Source organism: Pinus tabuliformis, chromosome 1_2, assembly GCF_031772625.1.
Source record: "Pinus tabuliformis cultivar Carrire ecotype Pingquan chromosome 1_2, CPIR1, whole genome shotgun sequence".
Lineage (NCBI taxonomy): Eukaryota > Viridiplantae > Streptophyta > Pinopsida > Pinales > Pinaceae > Pinus > Pinus tabuliformis.
In genome coordinates, this window is record NC_142298.1 from 757313217 (window position 1) to 757327606 (window position 14390).

General features: G+C 39.2%; 1 protein-coding gene across 4 annotated transcripts in view; it reads left to right on the forward strand.

Annotated features, from left to right (window-relative positions):
- Positions 1–1405: 1405 nt before the first annotated feature.
- LOC149208002 (exocyst complex component EXO70A1-like) overlaps positions 1406–14390 on the forward strand; it is a 268698-nt gene continuing 255713 nt past the window's right edge. For 2 of the 4 annotated variants that reach the window (XM_089393980.1, XM_089393979.1), the window contains exons 1-3: positions 1407–2207; positions 5023–5118; positions 5505–5710. In XM_089393980.1, the coding sequence (XP_089250106.1) occupies positions 2067–2207; positions 5023–5118; positions 5505–5710 (443 nt within the window). In that variant the 5' untranslated portion in view covers positions 1407–2066. Of the gene's footprint in view, positions 2208–5022; positions 5119–5504; positions 5711–14390 lie in introns of all 4 variants that reach the window. The other 2 variants (XM_089393981.1, XM_089393982.1) reach the window with 2 other exon arrangements.

Consider the following 14390-nt stretch of genomic DNA (forward strand, 5'->3'; position numbering starts at 1 on the left):
ACTATAATACCAAGAGTATATCCAATAGCCCGCAAGCCATATACTAGTAATTTATAACTTAGCAAGAGCCAAGACTCCACGAGGGTAGGAGAGCCTACTCATTGAGCCTTATCACAATGGGTCAATGATGTCCCCTAGTGAGATTTGAAACTAGGTGGAGGGGATAACATCCCTTTGTGCCAACCACTCGATCCTCCCGTGAGGAGCAAGTACACTATTGTATAATAATAATAATAATAATAATAATCTAATTTTAAGGTCAAGGCCAGGTTAGACACCGAATTGGTGTATGAGATTGCCTTGTAAGACAAGAGACCCCCTCCATGTGGTGATTTGACTATTAATATTTATGGAAGTGTACATATTCTATTTTTTTTACACAGTGGGAAAACTTATCATAACTTAGTTGTCAAACCGACAGTGGTGACAACCATCACTGACTGCTATCCGCGAATGCAGGTTGACTCATCACTGCTATTCAAGGAAAACCATGCCACCTGAAATATTGCTAGTGGTACATAAGGTGGTGGGCTTTCACTTATGCGAGATGCCTTTAGGTCTTGGGCCATTAACTAGTTTCCTTACATTTGAGGAAGATGAGCTCTTAGCCAAACAAAAGTAGTTTTAAAACATACTTGAAGCCCAAAGTGTACATATTCTACTACCTAAATTTAACCCCATAACCATGATAAAAAAATATAATAAATAAAATCAAACATAAAATAAATAAATATTTTCCAAAGTGGGCATAATTTAAACCCATAACCATGATTAAAAAAAATAAAAAATCAAACATAAAATAAATAAACATTTCTCTTTTTTATCTCATACTTACCTAAAAAAACCACATTATCATTTTTCTACATAGTGGGAAAATCTGTCATAATTGACCCATCATCTTTATTCAAGGAAAACCGTGTCACCTAGAATTACCCACTAGTTGTAGAGACTTTCATTCTTGTGAGATACCTCTCAATCTTGGGGGCCATTAACATGTTTCCTTACTTACTAAGAACACAAATTCTTACCTAAATAAACACAGTTTTGAAACATACTCCAGACCCACCTAATATACCAGCTTAGTTATTATTTTTTAATTTCACTTTTAGTTCATTTATTTTCACAAACCAACTATTTAATTATCACATAAATGTTTGAATTGTGCGAAGAAGTCCTACTTGAGTATACTTCTTTACGTCAAACATGGTGCTTCTGCTCTGAACGTTTAAATTGTCCTTCAATTATTGACTGCTTCACATCAGTGGACTTCCATAATCCATACACGGTGTTTCTATTCATAATACCAACTGATGCATGGCGTTTCTATTCATAATTGCCTTTGCTTTGTGACTGGTCTCCGTGCCCTTAAAAGTTCCGAGAATGTCGATGTAATTTATAACAAATTCAGAGAATGTTGTTGTATTTCAAGATCGCTTAGAGATATGAATTTTATGAATGTTGATGTAATTTATAACAAATTCAGAGAATGTTGTTGTATTTCAAGATCGCTTAGAGATATGAATTTTATGAATGTTGATGTAATTTATAACAATTCAGAGAATGTTGTTGTATTTCAAGATCGCTTAGAGTTATGAATTTTATGATTGCACGAACGAAGTGAACAGTACAGTTTTGAATTCGCTCCAACAATTTCAATGTAATGAAATATACGAAATATCAGTTCGCACTCTTTAGACAGAAACGTTTAAGCGAACAATTATGAGACTTTGAACAGCTGGTTAGTCACTCCCAACCAAAGGACAGGTGCATTTGAACTTCCAACTCCACCAAACCCCAATGTCTTGCGCTTTACTCTACATGTCCGGGCCACCATGCATCGAAAACCACCTCGTTGTCTCTTTGCCACCTTCAATATGTGCATCTTTCCAAGTTTGATCGCCCATAACATCAAGACCGCTATCAAGAAGATGGCGAGCATCAGGCAGTTTCTATATACAACTCGTCCTACCACGCCATATTTCAGGACGACAGAATACAGAAAAGCTTTGGAAGGCGAGCATTCAGCCATTCATCCATAAGCATAATTCAATTGTACTCTGATTACAATGCAGGTTGAGATGGAGAGCGCTAAAAAATTGAGGGAAAGCTTGCAGAAAACTCAGGCTGTAACAGACGCCATGCTTAACGTTTTGGGTTCCTTTGATCGGTGCCTCTCATCTTTGGACTCTGCAATGCGCCCTACACAGGTGAATATCGCATACCCAACTGAGTTATGTACATCAGGGTCTCATGGGATTTTGAAATCAACAGCCCAACTGATGTAATTATTGCGGAATGGCTGTTTAAGGTTGGGCCAAATGTACGATTTCAAGTTTTATAAATAACGTTAAATTAAACTAAATGAAATGCTTTTATATTTCAGAGCTTCTATGAGCCACTGCACAATGTGGATTAGCTTATGCAAATTGAAGTGTGCACTTTTTTCAAGCGAAAAAAACAACACATCTTTCATTAATTAAAAGACTATTACATGTACCTGTCAAGCTTCAATGCCCCCAGAATGTCTCCAAAAATACAAACTAATTGCAAGCATAGTGTCATACAAGAAAGTCGATAAAAAAAACAGAGCCAACAATGACCAAAAAACCATTTGTCCAGCAAGGTTACCAGGAGGGAAAATAGGGGCTAAAGAACCCAGCATCTATCGACGAATGCCCTGAAATGTGCCTTCAGGAGAAAGCCTGCAAAATAGCAAAGAAGCCCCGGGAGACGGATAACGGCCGTCAAAAAGTGAAGGAGCCCCTGCTGCTTATGGTGCCATTGTCCAGAATTTGAAGTGTGCACTTGCACAATGTTATAGCCAAATAAGGGCTACTGGTAACACACCCTAAAAATTTGAATATACAAGCCATATGCATACAGACAGGCAGAGCGACGATCCAAATAACCAAATATTCACTTCTCAATCGATAAAAGGATAAATCAGTTAACAATCCTCCCATCTCATCCCCTGCCCCTTCTGAGGGATTGCTTTGATGATCACTATTAATAATTAATAATGTAGAGCCGCCTTAATTTTGGATTTGGATTTACTAATCCCCAGATAGATGAAAAAATTTGAAATGTATGTGAAAAAATTTGAAATGTATGTACATCTCTTTTACTGTACACTAAAAGATACAGTAAAAGATTCCAACTTAAGATTCCAAGTTAAGGTGAGTGATAATCTATGTTAGTGTTGTATGTATTTTACATTATAGATTTTAATTTTTTTATATGGTGATTCATAAGCAGTGACATTACACATCCACTCAATTGGTTTTTATAATAAATTGGATTGCCTTATACTATGTGTCATGTTAGGCATGGATACTACACATATTCCTCATACTGGGTTGGTAATTGCATCTTGCTTCTCTAGGGCTAATGACTATGACCTTCTAACATCTCTTCAGCGTTTAGTTGCAACACCTCCAAAAGCAGCTCATCCTCACCATCATTTTGAGAATGGCCAATGTTAATCCCACATCCTAGTGGGTGCAACGAGATAGCGTGCCTGCTGTTGTGATAGAAGGCAATGATTTGAGTGAATACACACAAAATCTTGAGCCTTTTGTGAGGTTGGGCAAGTTTCAGAGAATGGGTGAAAGAATATCACTTTAAATTTGCTCACATGCAGTCACATAACTAGTCACATGTGTAGAAAAACGGAGATGGTGTGATTTAAAATTAATAACAGAAACTCAAACTATGGACAGTTTCTCTAGAAATTCTTTCCTCTTTAGAAACAGTAAATGGATGACAAAAGTGGGTTTTTGTTGTGGTTTAGGTTTAGGGATGGGTTTCTGCAAGAAATGACCCTTTAGGCGCAGGTTATGTGTGTAAAACCTACTTGTATGTCATGCGGGTTTAGTTTGGAAAAATTGTTTGTGATTCTTTTCACCCGGGTTCTTTTCTCATAAGGTAACATGTTGGCCTGTTATGATAAAGCTACACCTAGAAGGGTAGACACACCCAGGTGAGACGCCTCAACTCTTGCTAAGTCATAAGTTTCCTACTAAACACTGGCTTGCGGGTTGTTGGTGCTAACTGAGAGGTTATAGTGGCATCCTGATTTGAACCTAGGCCTTGCCCAGGTAACCTGATCAGTTACAGATCCCTCCAAATTATATATATATATATATATATATATATATATATATACATATATACATATATATATATATACATATATATATATACATATATACATATATATATATATATATATATATATATATTACCTACTTGTACACTTTTCAACGAGAACATATATTCCAGATATATAAATCATAGCTACCATGTTCAAAATTTTCGATAAGAGGGGGAGGTCTGGAAGAATTCAGGATTTTTTTTAAGCAATAAGTTCGGAAATACTGAATATATAAAAAATTATACATATTACCCAAAGATCTAAATAATCAGGGAAAAAAACATATAGTAGATTTTTGGATTTCAAGTACTTTTTTTTCAAGTTTTACTTTTTCCTCATCTTTGGGTTTGGAGGTTTGGTTTGTACTGGTTCGGTCAGTCTGAAAGGTTCAGGGTCCACCCAAACCTGGTAACTATGCTATACGGTACAGTAATTACTTGCAATAATTGCTCAACTACAAAAGTTAACGCGTTAGCAAAGCTAATAACAGAGACTATAGACTATAGGACTTCGAATACAAATAAGGTCTGAAAAGCTGCCAATGTCTGGACTCTGAGTAGATATCGAATAGCATGGATATGAAATTAGTTTTGCAAAATGTGATGCCTATGATGAAAATACCATAGTTTGCATAAAGAGAGGTTGCATGCAGTGCTAATTCAGTCAGGGGTCGACAATTTTTCTGCCCACACAATTTTCGTTTGTTTACATTTGATCTGATTGCATTTGCTATTTGTTGGTAGCCCGTTTGAGAATGAAGGATTAATATGCTTGCAATTTTGGACTTGCTTGGGTTGACATCACTCTGATTATCTGCTATTTGGAAACTCTTTGCTAAAGTGTATATGTTTCTGAATTTGTTTTTCAAGGTCAAAACGGATGAGATTAGAAAGGCTCATGAGAATATTGAAAAGACACTCAAAGCAGCAGAGGCAGTTCTGACGCACTACGATATCTCCCATCAGGTTGGATTCTTACCCCTTGTCTGAAAAACATGTAAATTCATGAACATATAACTTTGCCAGGCACACTGTTCATTCATTCATACACTGATCCCAAGCATGCAAGACATGGTTACTCTGAAAATACCACTAAAATTTGTGATTTCTTATATTTATTTGATATTTGTGAGTTTATACATATTTTGTTCAATGAAATAAGTCTTTCTTGGATTTCCATATTACAGAAAGCGAGGGCATGTCATATGCTTATTCAGTTTTTGTTTTGGCATGCGTTGCTAATTAGCTTCTACGTGTTTATAGATTGATTCTAATTTGTTAGAATGGCTTCTCAATTAATGTTGATTAACCATCTTAATATGTCTAATAGGCTTCAAATCTTCTATTTGCAGGTAGAGGCACAGATAATGAAGGGACCCCATGCTGATTTGAATGGCTTTCTTATGGCAGTGGAGCAGTTAAAAAAAACACTTGACTTTTTCACAAGCACTGGCAAGTTGAAAAGCACAGAAAGCACCATACGTGATACTCATGAACTACTTTCAAAAGCAATGTATAAGCTTGAGGAGGAATTTAAACAGTTGCTGGCAGAACATAGGTTTTTTTCTATTTTTATCCCTCTAAAAGTGCTGAGAATTAGTTTTTCGTTATGTTCTGTACATGCATGTCTTATCAATCATTTGATGGATTCCTCTTATCAATCATTTGATGGATTCCAAAATTCTACTTATTGAATAGATTTTAGAAGATGCGGGGAGAGAGAGAGAGAGAGAGAGAGAGAATCATCGGCATTAAATTGTTGCTGGCAGAACATAGTTTTGTTTTGTTTTTCCTCTAAATGCCGAGAATTAGCTTTTTCTTATGTTCTTTACTGTTGGAAATCGAGTGTTATATGTCTTACCAACTAACTCATCTACGCCCAAAATGCTACTTATTGAAAAATTTGTAGTAGAACGATGCAGAGAGAGGGAATGGGGGAGATAGAATCACCTTTATTAAAATTCTCATTGTAGAACTCAGTTGCATGATACAGGGAAACAGGTATGTGCTTCCAAAATGAAAAACACACTGGAAATGTGACCCCCCGAAAATTTGGAAAGAAGGAAACGTGTCTATATATATATATATTGAAACTTGGAAATAAATAATTATGAATAAATGAGCAACAACATTTAAATGTCAAACATAAGTGACAAACAATGTTCCACCATCGTTCATATTGGGATCTTCATCATTAGTATCATCCTTTGCCTCTACCTCAATCCTATAGGGACATAAGTCAACACCATCCAATTTTGATGAAACTACCTAATCCAAACTTTAAAATATCGTATGAAAAGCTTAGCATGCCTAATCGATGATTTTGGTTTGAGTGAAGGGTACATTTTTACTAAGGCAATGATAGAAGAGTCCACGATATCACTAACATCGAGGTACATAAAGGGCTTGGTGCTCTTGAATCTTGACTAATTGCCAATTTGATCCAGGTGGATATTGGTGGACACCCGCCTATTCCACCTAGACCTCCAGTCGGTTTCATCCATTTCCTTGTTCATAGCAGCGTTTACTATTTTTAGCAGTTTTTCGGGTTTTGAACTTTCGGAGTAGTTTTGACCCCAAAACAGTGTCTTTTTGAGATCCGCAGCAGGCCCATAGCTGTAGGCAGGGGCCTGCGACAAATCCTGTAGTATTCGGAGAGATATTTCCAACGAGGTATAATACGTGCTAATCGGAGATAATATGACCAAGTTACGACCTCGGGAAGTTGGCCGCCCAACTAACCCCAACGGGGCCCACAAACGATTAATAATCTTTTTAAGTCATCTCTAGGTGGAATTTCCAGAAAAGATTCTAGGTTTTGGAGATCTCATGTATTCTAGCCTCTCCACAAAATTTCGTGGCTAGAACACATTCGATGCTACAAAAACTAACACTTTGAAGTGTGTTGTCGCACAGATTGTCACGACAACGCTCAGACCGGGGGCTGTCACCTTGATCCCCGATCTCTCCATTTAAGCCTGTCTCTCGCGGCTAAGGGGGGTAGACCCTATGGGACAATGGATGACCAACTGTGGACCAGTTGGGTTGGGAGACACGAGAGAAAATAAGCACTTAATTGATTTTATTAAGTTAATAGACCAGTGCCTTATCCATTGGGCTAATGATTAAACGATTGTTTATCGAAAGCTGCAGAAATATGAACTTCTTTATAATTCCATGATTAACAATCATTTATCATCAAATAACCCGAATGATGTAAGATTTTCAACAAATGCACAACGCCTTAACAATGATCCAACAATTAAACTTCAAGAAAAATTAAATGCTTTAAATGATCATAAAATTTAAATGCTGACTAGCTACCACTTTCATATAGCCAACTTGTAAATAAACATTTTAAGTGCGTTCAACTATAGAAAAATGGACCACAAAAAATGAATTTTCAATTTTTAAATATATATATATATATATATTTTTTAATTTTCTAAGAATAAAACAAAACTAGAATCTTAATAAAACTAAAATAAATAAAACTTAAAACTATTTTAAATTAAACTAAACTAAATGAAACTTAAAATTATTAAAATTTAATCCTGAAATCAAATAAATCTAAACAAAATATGAAGAAAATTTTTATGATTTTTTATTTTTATAATTTTTTGATTTTTAAATAAAATTCTAACATTAAGATAAAACAAAATTAATATCTAAAAATCTAAACTCTAAAAGAGGCCCAAGGATCAACTTTTTATGATTTTTGGGATTTTTTATTTATTTTTTATTTTTATTTTGTTTTATTTGTATGTGTCGCTTGCTGCGCAGGTTCGAAGAACGATTGGTGACGGAAGCAGCAAAGAGGAACTCACGCGTTTCTTTTTTTTTATTTTTTGGGGCGGGTGATGAGGATTGAGACTACGTGGAGGAAGAACGTGGTTGACAGCTGCGATGAAGGCAAGAAGATATAACGTGATGGATTTGGATGTACGTGGAAAGAAACGTTGTTACTGCAGGCAAAATGGAGAGTCTTGAATGCAGTTTGCAGGTTTGATGGATTTGATAGCAGCGTTGAGGGAGGATCGACTTGAGGAGGGAGAGAGGACTGGCAGAAAGGAAAGACGGCAAAAAGAGAACGTGTGGAAAAATAAGGACGCAGAAGGGTTTGATGGAGCTGCGTGGATAGATGCAGATCTGGCTGCGTGTAGGTCCTGAATGGAGCATAAAGTGACTGCATGGGGCAAGCTAAATGTTTGGGGCAATGGCAGTAGCGGAAAGATGGATCAGAAAACCCTCCAGATTCTCCAGTAAATTTTAAATCACCCTGCATTCAGATTTGTCGGATGGAAGCTCTGAATTTTTTCTCAAAACTTGTACCTGCAACCTGTAAAAAAAAAAGAAACAGAAAACCCAGAAGTAAAATGTGCCAAAAACAAAACTGAAACCCTAAATCAGCTAAATAATTACAACATTTACAGATTTTCGACTCTTAAGCAGCCAGATTTATCAATAATCACAATAACATTATCAGAATTTAATTTTAATGTGAGATGCTTCAGAAAACCCTGCATGCATTCATAAAAAATTTCAGATGATAAGCCCGGGATTAACACTAGCTGGGCTCTTTCAGAAAACACAATCCGGGAGTTAGCTGGTTCAGTCGAGAACTTCCCCTAACGCCCGGTAAACTCAAAACTAAGATTTCCTGCACAGCTTAAAATCAACCATTAACATAGAGGGAAAAAACAATAGTGAAATCCAGATCAAATGGAGATACCTGCCATTATATTTCAGAATCTAAACGATCATTCAAACCCCAGAGATCAGACAAGATACCTGTGTCTGAATCAATCTTCATCAAGCTATTATCAATGACTGAAAATAAAATTATGAAGAAAAATAAAAGATTTTACAGCGTTTCCGGAAGAGTAACACCAGCAAGATTTTTAACCCCAAAGTCCTTCTTTATTGCACAAAAATGACTACAAGAGAGCTTTCTTTAGCACCAGACTCTCAGATCTAATCTCATCTCAAATGACCCCTAACACCCTATTTAAAAGAAAAATTCCCAACGGCTAGTTCGAGTGATCCATGTCAAACTAATCTCGACCGTCGATGAAGATCAAAATCCCTTTTAATCTCATCCGTCGAAATTTTAAATGCATTTTACTATATTTAAAAATTAAAATTCTGCATTTATTTACTCAAAATTTTGACTTATTTTATTATTTTATTTTATTTTTTTAATTTATTATTTTTTAAATTTTTTATTAATTTTTATTATTTTTTTAGTTATTTTTTTAATTTTTTTATTATTATTTTTTATTGTTTTTTTATTTTTTATTTTTGGATCCTCGAACTTAGCCTTTGGAAAAATCACCAGGACCTAGGACTTATGAGGGGATTAAAACAGTTTCTAACCCTCAAGACACTTTACATCATGACTTTTACAATTTTACATCTCAAGGGGGGAAACCCATTTGACATAGACTCTCATAGACTACCCAGTTCTACGACCAAATATAATCTAGCAGATCAACACACTAGGATTCCCCTAAGATTCTAATGACAAAATTCATTCCGGCTTTGGGGTTAGGCTGAAGGAAAACTCTGCTGATCATGGATCGGTGAGACAAAAAACCTTCCGGAACGTAGATTATCACTAGAAAATTAGGTCCACCTAGGCAATTTATATACATGAGTCAGATCTGCTAAGATTATTTACAAATTTACACATGCAGACTGGGTTTACAACATAACATGATCAGGTCAACAATGACTGTCGAATGGCACGGACATGTCGATTAAGCGCTATCCCTTTTGCGAAAAAAGGGGGTGTACTGCTATGGGAAGTTGACTCGTAGTGGTCAACAAAGTGAATAGCAGGGACTCTTATGTTTGTAGACTCAAGAAGGCCCTATATGGCTTCAAGGATGGATGCATATCTACTTAGAATTGGGTTCGTGAAGAGTTTTGCTGATCTGAATCTCTACGTCAAGGTCGTGAATAATGAGCTCGTCATTATTCTACTATATGTGGATGATCTATTCATCACAGGTGTAAAGCGAAGAATTCAAGAATGCAAGAAGATGTTGGCCGCTGAATTTGAAATTAAGGATCTACGACTGATGCATTATTGCCTAGGTCTAGAAGTATGGTAGAGACTTGGGGAGATATATCTGGGGCAAGGAAAGTACATCATCAAATTATTGCAAAAATTTGGGATGATGGATTCCAAGCCGATGACTACTCTTATGATCACCAATCTCAGGAAGTTGAGGGGCTTTGACTCTAGTCTCGTGGATCCTACCTCATATCGATAGTTGGTGGGTTCCTCGATGTATTTGGTAAACACTAGGCCAGATATATGTTTTGCAGTAAACATTCTTAGTTAGTTTCAGTTGGAACCTATTGGAATTTCTAAGTCTGACACGTTAGAAACCCTTCATGCACTTTACTGATTTATTCCTACCTACTTGTTCTATTAATTAACAAGTTATTTACCATGTAAATACTGGAAATAAATACAAGTACATGCTCAACACATTACAGATCATCAACTGAAGGAAACAGAAACAAGCACACAAGTGACACTGTTGTTTTTGGACTAATGTCCCCGGAAAAACCCAATGCGGGAAAACCGGTGCAACTATCTGAGGGTTTGATTTATTAAGCAGTTTCAGAATACAATTTGGGTGCCAAATCCGGCTCACCCAACAGAAAAGAATCTCGGCAGTAGTACCTCTCCTTCCGAAACAGATGCTCCGGCTGAAACCTCGGATAAACACTCCGGCAGCTCCTCAGCTCCAATCTGCCCCACGAAAAACCCCAGTGTCAGCCTCTAGGGATTGTGTCAGCATCTTCTGCCCTCTGCGTCAGCTTTTCCGGCAATTCTGGCAGTTCCCGGCAATTTCGGCTATTCCTGGGCCCTGGCAGTTCCAGCTTCTGCCCTCTGCATCAGCTTTCCTGGTAGTCCCAGCAGTTCCCGACAGTTTCGACATCTGCCCTCTGCGTCAGCTTTCCTGGCAGTTCCGACAGTTCTCGATAGTTTTGACAGTTCCCGACAGTTTTGGCTGTTCTTGATAGTTCTGGCTTCTTCCCTCTGTGTCAGCTTTCCCGACAGTTCTGGCTATTCCCGGCGGTTCCGAATTCTGCCCTTTGTATCAACTTTCTCAGCTGTTGTGCTGATCCTCCCGACACTATCTCTGCCTCTCTGCTTTTGTATTCACTGCCCCTCAGCTACAACTCCAGATCACTCTCTCAACTTTCTCAGCAAACCCAACCCTAGAAAGTCGAAATCTTGATCTCTTGGTGTATTCTCCAAGTGACCCTCAAGCCTCCTCTTACACTTTTCTCATTGACAAATCAACGACGGAGATTAAGTCCCTAATCAATGGCTAAGATTAGATCTGGCTTGATCCATGACAGTTTTATATTAATTCACATTAATACTTTATTTTCCGTAAGTTTAGACTTAGGGACTTCATTAAAAATATTAATTATTTTAATATCTCCCAATCTGTTTAGAATCTGCCCAGGCCCCAAACCCTTTCCGGGTATTGGAGATCTCATGTGCCTTAGCCTTTCCACCAATTTTCGTGGCTAGAGGACATCCGATGCTACTCCAAATCAACACTCTCTCTTAGCGAGGACTGTGCTCTAGCAATACTCCTCACTGAGCATCACCCAGATCATCCGGCATCGGTCCTTGTGCTGATGCTAGGCCTGCGACCCAACATCCTTTGCACTGCTGCATCCTGTACTGCTACCCATGGCCCTGCCACTGCGACTGCTGCATCTGATTGCAACTCCCCTGCATCCATGCTGCTGCCCATGGCCCTGCCATTGCCACTGCTGCATCTGCACTGCAACCCCTCTCATCATGCTGCATCGTGCTGCCCATAGCACTACCACTGCTAACTGCTGCACTGCAACTCAGCTACTGAGAAGTAAGTAACTGATCTCCCAACTCTGACATCTTTGTCAGGCTAGAAACACTCCTGATGCTGAAGCTCCCTCTGTCACTGACAAGTGCTCCCTCTCTGACCTCTGCACTGCTGCAACAACTCTGTGCATCTCACACCATTGTACACCTTTCTGTGCCATCCTGCACTAGTGCAACACTCCCGTGCTTCTTGCACTGCTGCCTCACGTTGTCCTGGGAATCCTGCAATGTAGCTCCCTTTGTCGCTCCATCTGCATCCGTCTCTACTGATATCCGCCAGTACTGCTACTCCTCTTCGGGGCTCCCGTAGCAAGGTCTAATCCAAGAGGCTGGGTACCTTGAGGATCCTGCCCCTCATCGCCTGTAGTCCGCCTGACTACACAGCTCAATGTCTCCCCACTTCCGCTCAAGTGGTGTGTGAGCACTCGAGGCGAAGGCCTTGATACAATGTTTATTTAGAATGGACATGATCTTGGTCTTCCAAACCACAAAGTTGGACGCTCCATCCAACCTATCCTGATCCCTCAGCCCATTCACGGCCATCTCTCTACTCTTCTCTGTCAACTCCTCTGAGTCTCTCTACTTCCCACCTGGAAGTTCTCGGTTTGACTCTCGCTGATTCTCTCTACTTCCCGTCTGGAAGTTTTTGGTTTGACCCCTACTGAGTCTCTCTACTTCCCATCTGGAAGTTCTCGGTTTGACTCCTCCGAGTCTCTCTACTTCCCGCCTGGAAGTTCTCTTCTGGACTCCCTCTGAGTCCTGATTTCCCTCTTGGAAATCCTTCTGCCAACCGTCAAGTTGCCCCTCTCCGATCGTCTGTGCAACTGCACCACTGATCTAGATTCCTTAGCTAGAAATCCGCCTCGGCAGCAACTCCCTCCCCTTGGCCTTGCCCTGTTAGGTACTTTTCTGACTACAGTACCCCACCAGCTTCACTCTGCAACTTACCTAAAGCCTCCTAAACCCCATCAAACTGAAGGTTAGAGCTCCTAGGCTCTGTGCAATCCTGGCATCGGCAAATCAGCCTCCTCAGCCAACTGCGTCAGCCCTCCTGTCCTCTGCGTGAGCCTGCCTTTGCCTCCCTCTGCCTCTACGCTGCCTCTTCCTGTCTCAATCTTGATGATGCAGGCACTGCGTCACCCCTTCCTTGCTGCTACTCTGCTAGGAACAACTTTTGTCACTCGGGACAACTGTTTTTTGCTACTGCTGCTTTGTTTGGCTGATGTCCTCAGTTCTCCTGTGATCTACAACCACGCTCCGATACCATGTTGGAATTTCTAAGTCTGACACGTTAGAAACCCTTCATGTTGAAGTTTCTAAGTTTAATTAATTTAGAAACCCTTCATGCACTTTTTTTGATTTATTCCTACTTGTTAATTTTTCTTTAACAAGTTATTTACAAAGTAAATACTGAAAATAAACACCAGTGCATGCTCAACATATTACAGATCAACAACTAAAAGAAACAAGAACAAACACTCCACATGACACCATTATTTTTGGACCAATGTCCCCAGAAAAATTCAATGTGGGAAAACCGGTGCAACGATCTGAGGATTTTCTTATTAAGCAATATCAGAGTATAATCTGGGTGTCGTAACTGGCCTACCCAACAGAGAATTTCCTTAGCAGCTATGCCTCACAGTTTGAGAGAAATCTCCTAGTTGAAGCCCTGGAAAATTGTTCCGGCAGCTCCTCAGCACAAAACTGCTCCTGCAGCCCCAATGTCTGCCCAATCTGGACTGCGCCAACCCCTCTCTGTCTCACGCTGACCCTGCGTCAGCCTTTCTTGGCCTGCGTCAGCCCCAGGAGGCCCTGTGTCAGCTCTGGGAGCCTCTGTGTCAGCTATGCTGGCCCCTTTGGTGCTTTGCGCAGCACTTGGCTGCCACTGCGTGGCCTTGCGGGAGCCCTTGCTGGCTCCGTGTCACCCTTCTTGGCTGCTGCTCTACTCTCCTGGCACAATCTCTGCTTTCTCTGTTCCTTTGTACTCAATGGCCCTCAGCTGCTCTCTCGATCACTGATTCTATCTCTCTTAGCAAACCCCGCTCTAGAGAATAGAATGATTGATCATCTGGTGTGCTTGTCCAAGTGACCCTCAAGCCTCCTCCTATACTTTTCTTGTTGACAATTCAACGGCCGAGATTAAGTCCCTAATCAACGGCTAAGATTAGATCTTGCTTGATCCATGTTTTTTGGACCACTCTAACACAGATTCATATTAATACTCATTAATATTTTATTTTCCCTAAGTTTAAACTTAGGGACTCCATTAAAAATGTTAATTATTTTAATATCTCCTGATCTATTTAGAATCCGCCCAAACGCTTTTTGGGAATTG